Source organism: Schistocerca americana, chromosome 5 (genome assembly GCF_021461395.2).
Source record: "Schistocerca americana isolate TAMUIC-IGC-003095 chromosome 5, iqSchAmer2.1, whole genome shotgun sequence".
Classification (NCBI taxonomy): domain Eukaryota; kingdom Metazoa; phylum Arthropoda; class Insecta; order Orthoptera; family Acrididae; genus Schistocerca; species Schistocerca americana.
In genome coordinates, this window is record NC_060123.1 from 242,135,770 (window position 1) to 242,147,902 (window position 12,133).

Below are 12,133 nucleotides of genomic sequence, written 5' to 3' on the forward strand. Positions count from 1 at the left end.
TCATTTTTATCCTTGCCTTAATTGGTAGAATGTGTTACTAAAAATCAAGTACATAGTAATGGCCAGTATGTATTTGAATATGAATAAAATAAAAATTTGTACAAATGAACAAATAGAAAGGCATGGTAACATTAAAAAACAATTTAAATAGCAGAGATTAACATTTTATCTAATTTTAATTCCATCGAGGTCATTTGTGAGACTGCAGCAGGCCCTGGTTCAGCATCCAATCTTCAGGATCCACTGTGGCACCTTCATCAACTTCCTCGTCTGGAACATGTCTTCTCTCTCTTCCTCATCCTGGTCAAGGCCAATTTCTGGGGTGTTCTCACAAGACAAGCCACAACAGCGTTTGCACGTTGAGGAGTAGTTCAGACCAGATTAGCAACATCCAAATACTGCAGTGCATCCTGTTTTGCATGCGCAAGAAATCATCCTCAGTAGCGAGTACGGTGTGGCATCTTTCATCAGTGTCATGGGGAGCAAGCCTAATAAGTTTTTCTTACAGCCCCACTGGCATGGATCAGCTTTCTTCCATAGCCAAGATTGCGCTTGACAGTAGGAACGCAATGAATGCCACATTTCTGTGTCTGATGTTGGCAGTAGCCTTTCATGTTTGAAATATTTTCTCCAGGAAGACGTTACAAAAATCTTGTACCTGAGCTCGCCCACAGTTGGAACTCCCATACAGTGCTAACATCAGCTGTTCTCATGTTGAACAAATTCAGCAGTTTGCACTTTTAGGTGTGGCTGTTGCTCCAAAAGGTTTAGTAATTTACCTTTTGCTTGGTCACATAAAGAGGATGTGGTATCACATCCTGTGAAGGCATGGCTGAAAATGGCAAATGCAGGATCAAAACTGAAAGAATTACAGGGGAGTACCATACTCCTGCTGATTTCCCTCCTTCCAATTTATGGAAGTACAAACAGTAGTTCTCGTTTCCTCAACCCATTAGGAGAACAAGCACTAAATGTCCTCGTTTATGATTGCCACACTGCCAGGTTCAGCAACTTGGAAAATATCTGTTTCCACAATGAAGGAATCCACATCTTCTTCTGCCTATAACACTTTTAATACCTCCATTCTCAAATTTTCTCTTGATCATAAAAATCAAGTGGTTCTTTTTGCTCTTATTTGCTCTTCATTGAAAATGATATCGGCTAAAGAAACTGGGGTCTTTAAATGACAATATCTTTCAGAAGACTTTGATCCCCTTTTGCGAAGGATCGAAGGATCTCTTGGGTACACAAATTCAGAAGTTGAACGTCTTTTTCCGGATCAATGCTTTTGTCAGACTCCTTGGCTGTGTAGAAAGAGACTGCCATGATACCTCCCATGGAATTTAAGTATTTAATCCCTCAATCGTGCAGATGTTAAAATCAGTGTTATCAGAGATGATCTGGATGAATCCTTCAATGGTTATGTTGGGATGCTCAGGTCATGCAATCGAGGATGTCTCAAATAGGGAAGCTTCTATATATATGTAGCTGCGAATACAACTGCATTAACAGTGTCGACCATGAGTCTTGAGCCATATGTTTTGTACATAAATGTACCGAGCCCAATCGATAGTGAAGACAGAAATGATCATAGCCTTACTGTAGAAATCACTGCATGTGACAAAGCAACACACTTTTTCCCATTGTCTAGAGTTTGTCATTTGTTTTTCAAAATCAACAACTGAAATAAATGGAGCAATGATTCAGGGATCATCAATTGGACATCTAGCAAGAAATAATCAGGTGGGGAGAAGTGGGATGTATCACAGACCTGTGTATGGATGTCCTGCAGCGGCACATACAATTCCTGCTTGCCGTGATAGAACCTATATGACAGTATCTTATAGCCTGTACTTTTGAAACTTACCAAGTGCTCTTTTTATATCTGTCAACAACCATTCTTCCTCCACCACACCTCCGGAAAAGTCGGGTTTTATCATCCTTACATCTCCCTCCCAGCCATTCGTGATTTGGTCCTTTAACTAATGCAAAGTAAAGTGGCACTCTTCTGATTGTTCAATGTACACAGAAATCATTTCCACTGCTTCATCTATCTGTGTGGACCCAGGATTTCCATGTTTTCCTCCACGCTGATTGGCCGGTAAAAATCTCAAAAACCTATGATATTGTGCATTTTTAGCACAAAGATCCTCATCACAGATACGTTCCAACAATTCGTGAGATCAGTCATCACCTCACCTATCAGCAACCCCCATAACAGCATCTGGTACTAGAAGTTTCATCACTTTACAAACAATATTTTCCTTTACATAGGGAAGTCTGCTAAGTTTCTCCCCGTTAGCATCAATTTCCTTGCCACAATAAAAGCAGTGTTTATTAAAATCAAATATCTTCTCGTATGATCAAAGATTCTACATGGAGAGTGCAAGACTTTTTGCCAAAGACGATCTAATCAGTTTTGAGTTACTGAACTACTTCTAACAAGCACAGTGTACTTCAACTTCAACCAGACCAGTTAATAACTTACAATATGCTGTGATTTTCTATCATTACTGGATTGTAGTAGTGTTTCCAGGCCTTTCTGTTTCACTTAACGACATCACCAACTGCCGAACTGCCGTCACATACGAAAGACACCTCCATACGATTTGGAGCACTCATTTTTAATTCACTGACCGCACAACAAAAGTAAACTCAAACAAGGAATGAGAATTCTGCAAGAAATAAGGAGTTTTCAACGCGTCCCTCGCACAACAAACTAAGATTGGGCATGGCTAACAGTGGAAACAATAACAAAGGGACGTAGAGGATGGCAGTCTCCGCTGTTTACAACACATAAATCTAAGATCTGTAGATAACTGTGTAGCTGAAGGTAGGGAAAACTTACGTTTTCCTATTGGAAATTTCATTTAATTATATTACTTTGATGTACAACAAAAACTGATCAGTTGATAGTGCCTAAAACTGAAAAACTAGCTGCTTTTGTACCATGAAATTTCATGAAATACACAACTATGATAACTTGTCATTTTCCATTTGGAGTCACCGTTTTTGAGTTACAGGCACTGGAAACGACTTTTTAGTTAAGCTAGTAAAAATGAATGAACTTTGACAACTAATTGCAGCCAAATGCCTGCACCAGTTTAGATATTTTAAGTAGGTCACACAACACAAAATTTAATACTCTCTCATTTTTTGTAAGTGTAACATTTTCAGTAGGATGCATAATTTTCAAGTAATGGGAAAAATCTGAAAAATGCACCACAATTTCTTGGTTTTTTGGCCACAAAAAGTTGGCCCAAGGGTTTTGAAGGTCAAAAACTTGGATTCAGCATACTCTCAACTATACAGGGTGGTCCACTGATAGTGACCGGGCCAAATATCTCACGAAATAAGCATCAAACGAAAAAACTACAAAGAACGAAACTGGTCTAGCTTGAAGGGGGAAACCAGATGGCGCTGCCATAGGTCAAATGGATATCAACTGCAGTTTTTTTTTTTTTTTTTTTTTTTTTTTTTTTTTTAGGGAACCCCCATTTTTTATTACATATTCGCGTAGTGCGTAAGGAAATATGAATGTTTTAGTTGGACCATCTTTTTCGCTTTGTGATAGATGGCACTGTAATAAGTCACAAACGCATAAGTACGTGGTATCATGTAACACTCCACCAGTGCGTACGATATTTGCTTCGTGATATATTACCCGTGTTCAAATGGACCGTTTACCAATTGCAGAAAAGATCTATATCGTGTTGATGTATGGCTATTGTGATCAAAATTGCCCAACAGGCGCATGCTATGTATGCTGCTCGGTATCCTGGACGACGACATCATCCAAGTGTCCGGACCATTCGCCAGATAGTTACATTATTTAAGAAAACGGGAAGTGTTCAGCCACATGTGAATCGTCAACCACGACCTGCAACAAATGATGATGCCCAAGTAGGTGTTTTAGCTGCTGTTGCGGCTAATCCACACATCCGTAGCAGACAAATTGCGCGAGAATCAGGAATCTCAAAAACGTCGGTGTTGAGAATGCTACATCAACATCGACTGCACCCTTACCATATTTCTATGCACCAGGAATTGCATGGCAACGACTTTGAACGTCGTGTACAGTTCTGCCACTGGGCACAAGAGAAATTACGGGACTATGACAGTTTTTGCACGCGTTCTATTTAGCAACAAAGTGTCATTCACCAACAGCGGTAACGTAAACCGGCATAATATGCACTATTGGGCAACGGAAAATCCACGATGGCTGCAACAAGTGGAACATCAGTGACCTTGGCGGGTTAATGTATGGTGCGGCATTAAGGGAGGAAGGATAATTGCCCCCATTTTATCGATGGCAATCTAAATGGTGCAATGTATGCTGATTTCCTACTTAATATTCTACCGATGTTACTACAAGATGTTTCACTGCATGACAGAATGGCGATGTACTTCCAACATGATGAATGTCCAGTATATATCTTGCGTGCGGTTGAAGTGGCATTGAATAGCATATTTCATGACAGGTGGATTTGTCGCTGAAGCACCATACTATGGCCCGCACATTCCCCGGATCTGACGTCCCCGGATTTCTTTCTGTGGGAAAAGTTGAAGGATATTTGCTATCGTGATCCACTGACAACGCCTGACAACATGCGTCAGCGCATTGTCAATGCATGTGCGAACATTACAGAAGGCGAACTACTCGCTGTTGAGAGGAATGTCGTTACACATATTGCCAAATGCACTGAGGTTGGCAGACATCATTTTGAGCACTTATTGCATTTATGTGGTATTTACAGGTAATCCCACTGTAACAACATGTATTCTCAAATATGATAATTTCACAACGGTACATGTATCACATTGGAATAACCGAAATAAAATGTTCAAATGTACCTACATTCTGTATTTTAATTTAAAACATCTACCTGTTATCAAACTGTTCGTCTAAAAGTGTGAGCCATATGTTTGTGACTATTACAGCGCCATCTATCACAAAGCAAAAAAAGTGGTCCAGCTAAAACATTCATATTTCTTTATGAACTACACGAATATGTAATAAAAAATGGGGGTTCCTATTTAAAAAAAAAAAAAAAAAAAAAAAACCAGCAGTTTATATCCGTTTGACCTATGGCAGCGCCATCTAGCGGGCCAACAGTAGCGCTATCTGGTTTCCCCCTTCAAGCTAGGCAAGTTTCGTTCTTTGTAGTTTTTTCATTTGACGCTTATTTCGTGAAATATTTGGCCCGGTCACGATCAATGGACCACCCTGTATACAAAAGATTAAAAAACTAAATCTTCTATTTCATTTTTTGCAAACAAAGGGCCTTTTGTGAGACCGTTACTGGACTATATGAGTCTAGACGTCTAGAGAACTGATGTCCCCCTTCCCTGACAGAAAAACAGAGACTGATGCGTTGCTAGGGCCAAGATTAAAAGTTTGAGACCTTGTAATCAAGCTAGGTGCGGATTCTGACACCTGCAAAGCTTGGTGTCATATTGATTGGGTGTATTTTTTCAAATTTTTTCTTAGCTTCTGGATAAGAAAAGTCAGTCACGTGTTTTAAATTTCTGAATTTTCCTCTCCTTTTTGAAAACAAAATTTTGGCAAATGAGGGGGTGTCATTCTGGGCAGGAAGGGGGGGGGGGGGGGTGGCTATTCACAAGGACTACCCTCATGCCCTGTGTTCAGTACACCCAACAAGTAGCCTCACTAGTACAGCGGGAGGACGTGTCCAAACCACTGGCACCCAAGAAAAAAATCAGATAGGAAGAGGAAAATAGGGTTCAAAATCACACCTGTTAACCACAACCTTATCTTTACCAGATAAAACACTTCCATCATAGGCTAGGATGAAAGCTTCAGTGTCCATCCTACTATCCTTAGGTTCTCTGTGAATGCGACTAAGTGGACTCCATGGCACTCTAGGTTCGCATGCTGTTATTCACCTATTTATAGTGTTAGATCCCGATGGAAGATGATCCCTTGAATCTGTTGAGCTCGTTATGAAGAGAGTTGGTAATCTTGTCACAGACCTAAAGTGCTTTGACTGGGTAGTATTCAAATTTTTTATCAAGAAAGACTCATTGCTCATTTTCTCTACTGCCGAAACTTCTTTGTGCCTATCCTCAATATTTTCAACAAAAAACAGTGGTTTCACTGTTACAAAATATTCTCTGTCAGTTCTTGAGTATGCCAAGAGCTGGGCAGACTGTCCACCTCCATTTCTCCTTCTTTACTATCATCTCAAGGCATGGCAAAGATGGAAAAGCCATGGGGTGGTAGCCTCTGGATTAAAGTTTTGCTTTCTATCTGCTTAGATAGCCATGACCAGTGGTATGAGTCAGTCTGATCCGTTTAATTGCTGACTGCCTGCCATTATCCCATCCCTCCCTTCAGAGGCTCTCCCCTCAGGCCCCATCTCGTCACATCAAATGCTACCTGACATAGCAGCCATTGCAGAGAGCCTGGCAACCTACGTTGGACAGAAACCTACTCCTCAGCACACTTGGCGAGGTTGCAGATTAGGCATAAGCAGTGCAATCTCTGCATTATCAGGGGTCTACAACTGTGAGGGTACTAGAGGGACACCCTCCATGAGGGATTGGCTACCATGCTGGATTTCAGATGTTAACAAAAATCCACTCTAATAGTAGGTGCAGAAGGACACAGTGTAGGATGCATAAAGCATGCACTACATAAGGTATCCTTCCTCAGGAACAGCACACATTTTTTCTTGTTCTTTTTCATTAACAAACTGCTCTTAAAAGAATACATCAATTTTTTTATGCTGCTAACTTTTACTGTAATTCTATTTTTATTTTTTTATTTTTTTTTATTTTTTTTCACTGACTCTCTTAACAACAAAATACTAAATGTATATGTGGCAAACCCCTGTAAGTGCTTTATCTTCTGAGGAAACTGTATAACAGCATTTAGTAACAACTACTACTTTTGAAAGGATATGAATCTGCTTACATTTTTCTGTGTATTGTTATATGATAGTGTTAGAATAAGAATGGAAAAGGTATATACCTGATTTTCTTTATTGCTGTCTCTGTCTATCTGCTCTGTGAAGAATGTTTCAAAGACCTCTTGGACTAGGTTGGTGGTGGTTGCTTTCGTCCATTCACACTTCTTTGGTTTTGTGACATCTCTTCTTTCTGCACGTCTCATAGCTTGCCTAACACAAAAATAAATTTTACATGAAACTGAAACAATTCAAAAACAACCATGAAGATTAGAAATATATGGGTTGGAGAGAATGTTTATGCAAAAATCTGTGAAAATTGGAATAAAGTTAGCAGAAGCAGAAGCATTAACACATATTGGGTTTTTAGTTTTTGGATCGAACTGTTTACACAGTAGAAGGAAACTGCAAAATGCCCTAAGGAAAAATGTACAGGTACAGGTCAGACTTTAAACTAACGTACAAGAATGAGCGCCACGGTTGAGAACTTTTCCTGTACGGTATACTGCCATTCCCCAAAGAAATTTAACAAGATGTTATCTTCTGCCATACACCATAACCTGTACTTCTAAGATGCAGTACTCTGTCAGTCAAGATAGTGATCTTACATAAAGTAGTCTCAATATTCTTGCTGTGTCGACTCAAAATAAAATCTTTACCTTTCAACAACAACGCCATCAACTTTGTCAGAAACAATTGACTTGTCATGTTGCTAGAGATGTCTGGGATGTTAGTGACATCTGTTGAAACAAAAAGAACTCGACAAATTGCTCTGTAGTCTGAACTGAAAGAATTGTTTGAATATTTTTGCTAAGTTCAAGTTTATTACATTTAAGGTTTAGCGGGCGACATGCCAACTAATTTAGTGTTTTCCATAAACATTTTATGTTTGTAGTACAGCTAATAAGTTTTAGTAGTTGCTGGGGTGAAATTTACATATTCTGTAGTCATGGAAACTTGGTAGTATACTCTCCTACATAGGTACCATTCCTAACAAATGTTATAAGCGACAAAATAATGAGAAGAAGCAAAGGAGAGGCAAACTTTATTTCTTTTTGCTCAACAATTTTATGAAAAGGATATATTGCTTCTCACTGTAAAGATGACACATTGAGCTGCAGAGAAGCATAATGAAAAGAATGTTACACATTGAACTTTTGGACAAAGCCTTTTTCAGAAAAGAAAACACATACATTCACACAAGCACACGCACCTCATGCACATATGACTATCTCCGGCCATTTTGGCCAGAATGCAACAGTCCTGTTGAATGGAAGTGGCAATTCATCAACCTGCATTTCAACAGCTGTCATTCATTCCAAACCAAAAAATACCTCTGATACAGCCTGGCCAACCAGGAATCAGGAATATGTAGTGACAATAACTCCCTTGCTCAGTATGATGAAGGTTTCACAAGGTCTTCACATCAGGCACTAGTCCCCAGACGTGTTAAGCAATCAGATTTCCCCTGCCATATCCTCACATACCCCGTACCTCAATCCTCCCACCACCATCAAGAACCAGCTACAAAGGAGTACCCCTTTGTTACCCACTTCCATGCGGGACTGAGACAACTTAACCACATCCTTTGTCAGGGCTTTGATTATCTATCACATCCCAAAATGAAATCCCAACCCCTTTCTATGGAGATCAGGCCCCTGTGGAAAACTCAGATGTAAGACTGCCCAATCCACCCACCAAGCACTCCCTATTCCATTCCCGTCACACATTTATCCTATGCCATCAGAGGCTGGGCCAACCTGTGAATGAAGCAGAGCTGGTATATGACAAGGCTGGTATCACTGCTCGGCTTTTTATATTGGTATGACTTCCAACGAGCTGCCTACCACGATGATGGCCACTGCCAAAATGTGCCCCAGAGAAATGTTGACCACCATGTGGCACAAGATGCAGCTGTTGTTACGAATGACTACTTCACGACCCAAGCCGTCTACATACTCCCCTCCACTACCAGTCTTTCTGAACGGCAGAGATGGTAATTATTCTTACAACACATTCTACGTTCCCGACATTGTCCCGGGCTCAACCTACTGTCCCACGCCCTCCACCCAATCGTTTCCAGCCCCTATATTGCATCACCTTCTCCCAATTCATGTCCCCCTCACCCTGGGTCCTTTCCTTTCCCCTTCTCTGCTCCTCTGATCTTCTCCTTTTACCCCCCCCCCCCCCCCCCCACACACACACAGCCTCCCAATGCTGTACATGGCACCCTTGTCTTGCCACCACCAGCTGCACCCTCTATGCCTGCACCGAACCACTCTCTTCTCTCCTCCTCCCCCCCACCCCCACCAATACCTTGCTATGCCTTCCCCCACTCTCTTCTCTCATCCCCCCCCCCCCCCACCAATACCTTGCTATGCCTTCCCCTTCCCCACCCCACTCCAGACTGCTGCTTTCGTTCAACACAACAGTTGCGTTCTGGGCAGAGCAGCAGGGCAAAGCAGTCACTTATACATGATGAGGGGTGTGTGTGTGTGTGTGTGTGTGTGTGTGTGTGTACAGGGGGAGAGGGGGGGGGGGGGGTGTTTGCGTGCACACTTATTTGAAGAAGGCATTGGCCAAATGCTTCTTTTTGTTGTGCCTGTCTGCAACTAAACATGTCATCTTTATGGCAAGTTGCAATCTATCGTCATCATAATATTGTTGACATTCGAACTTGAACTTCCCATTGTTTGATTTCTTCTTGCTCATATACTTTCCAAACATCACAAACGGTTTCCCACACACAGTTCTGCCACAAATATTCATCACAGCATACACAACTCCACAGAAGAATACAAATATGTCATCTCTGTCAGATCCCCAAGGCTATGTTTAACACTCCACTACACTCTTCCTGCCATGAGCCAGCCTCTCAGTATGATTGAGTAACATTGGTGGGAGCATGACAAGTGCAAAGTGTCTACACGGGGGGAGGGGAATCAGATTTCCAGTTAAAAATACTTTTTCCCATGTGAAAATACACTATTCCCTGGATGAAAGGGTTGAATGGTAAAGTTTTCATATGCCAGCATAGAACTTCCCGGCATTTTAGAGAATGAAACCTAGCAAAATACTTTGATGTGCAGCAACATGTACAGTGCATATTTATGAATTACACAATTATAAATGCATATTCCACCTAATACAGCACAGTAGCTTCCAAAGCACTCAAATCAAGATTGCAATGAACTTTTGTCGGTCAATCACGGTTCATGTAAAGTGATCTCACAAGCCAATGACAACAAACATTCAGAGCATTGGACACTTGATGCAATCAGCAACATGACTACCCTTTAAGATATACAAATGTGTGAGTAAAATTTTAAATAATGGCATAAATGGCTGGTCTTCTGGGCCCAAAATCTTGTCAAGTGGCTGGTCCTCACTGTTAAGTTTTGAATGAGATTCAAATGCTCCACAGTTTAAGAAATTCATCCCACATTCTCACACATAGCATAATTCATCTTGCGTGACACAAAATTTTTCTTTGAAAATAATGCTTCTCAAATCACCATTCACAATGTTTTTCCCCTACATGTTAAAAATTTAAACAGCTGTGATATCAACAGTCACCAATAGCAGCTTTTTGTTACAAAGTATTGCACAGTCTTTGTACTAAAGCCTTTGAAATTTTGTTGTCGGCAGATACTTGTGTGTGCACTGCATTTTGCTGTTGAAAATGGTGCACTTTATTTGCAACTAAAGTTTAATTTTGGTGTTATTCTCTCGATTATGTTTTATTGGTGTGGTAACATTCTGTAGCAGCAAGCTAAAGTAAAATTCTGCGGGGTTTTTCCTGGATTGCCCGGTTGTCCATATGCATACATCCTGCGAATGAAAATCCGACATACTGTAATCTGCCGATATTTTTCCATATAACTAATGCAAATTATGTATTTCACTAAGTTCCTTCTGCTCTCAAAGCTTCTGCACACGGTAGCATTTACTCAATCCGTCCAGTAGCCTATTTCGTGAAATAGCTTGTCCGTTAACTTCATAGAATGTAGGAGTAGGATGGTTCCTATCAGACTTCTTTTTAAATTTTCTGGTAGCTTTTTGTGAGATACCTCCAATGTGATTCCATTCCTTGCAAAAATGAGCTATGTGAATCTTAGAGACAGTAGGTTAGGAGAAAAGGTCAGCACTCTGCCTGCAGAAACGGAAAATCCATGGGGAGGGCGGGGGGGGGGGGGGGGGGGGGGGGGGGGCTGGGGGAAGGTAATCCATTTCACATTATTACATTAGCTAATGTAGGACAGTTGCTTACTTCATTTTCCTTTATTGGATACATTCTCATTTCGTAGACATTTGTCAGATTTTGTCACAGGTCAAACACTCCAAGATGGGGAAAGAGAGGGTGAAGTTAGCCGAGCCCAGACATTCCTTTTTCATGACCCAACATGCTCCACCCGAATCGTCTTCCACTTCAAAGAGAAGGTAGCAATTGTGGCATATAAAATATGTCAGACAAGCAGTATTTATTTATTCATTTTTACAATCAGTAAGTATGTACATTAACTGTGCATCAAAATACCTCACTACGTGTACAGAAAGTGATTATTTATTGGGGAAAAACTCGCACTGTAGACCTAAAGCTGAGAAACTATAGCAAAATTAAGAAGCTTTGAATCAACAAAAATATTCTGGAAGATTGTGGGAGGTTCATATGCAAAGAGAGGGAAGAAGACACACACACACACACACACACACACACACACACACACACACACAGAGAGAGAGAGAGAGAGAGAGAGAGAGAGAGAGAGAGAGAGAGAGAGAGAGAGAGAGGGGGGGGGGGGGGGGGGTTACACTAATGCTCTGAATTTCATTACAGCTGGAGGGAAAAAAAAGCCTGTTTTTGATCTATCAAGAGTTGGGGGGGGGGGGGGGGGGCGGAGTTAGGATTTGCGCATGGAATTTATCAGCAGTTACGTAAGGAAGAGAGCTTCTGAGCAAACAGACGCAGCCAGGAGAGGCAAGAGTGTAGCAAATAAGAAATTCAGCAATTCAGTAAGTTACATCGCATCCTGTCTTTCCCACTGTTTAATTCAGTAAGTTTGGTATTTATGTGCTGAGATGCAAATTTCACTTACAAATTTATCTGAAAATAAAAGGACTTTATTTACACACTCCCGTCAGTAATTTTACTGATATTTCGGTCATCATTTAACTTATCCCTCTTCACTCTGAACACTTTTCTT

At 40.8% G+C, this 12,133-nt stretch overlaps 1 protein-coding gene across 4 annotated transcripts in view; it reads right to left on the minus strand.

Moving 5' to 3' along the window:
* The window catches only part of LOC124615983 (DNA (cytosine-5)-methyltransferase 1-like), a 227,415-nt gene that overhangs the window by 147,307 nt on the left and 67,975 nt on the right, over positions 1 to 12,133 (minus strand). For all 4 annotated transcript variants that reach the window (XM_047144192.1, XM_047144191.1, XM_047144190.1 and 1 more), the window contains exon 9: positions 6,995 to 7,142. In XM_047144192.1, the coding sequence (XP_047000148.1) occupies positions 6,995 to 7,142 (148 nt within the window). The remainder of the gene's footprint in view (positions 1 to 6,994; positions 7,143 to 12,133) is intronic.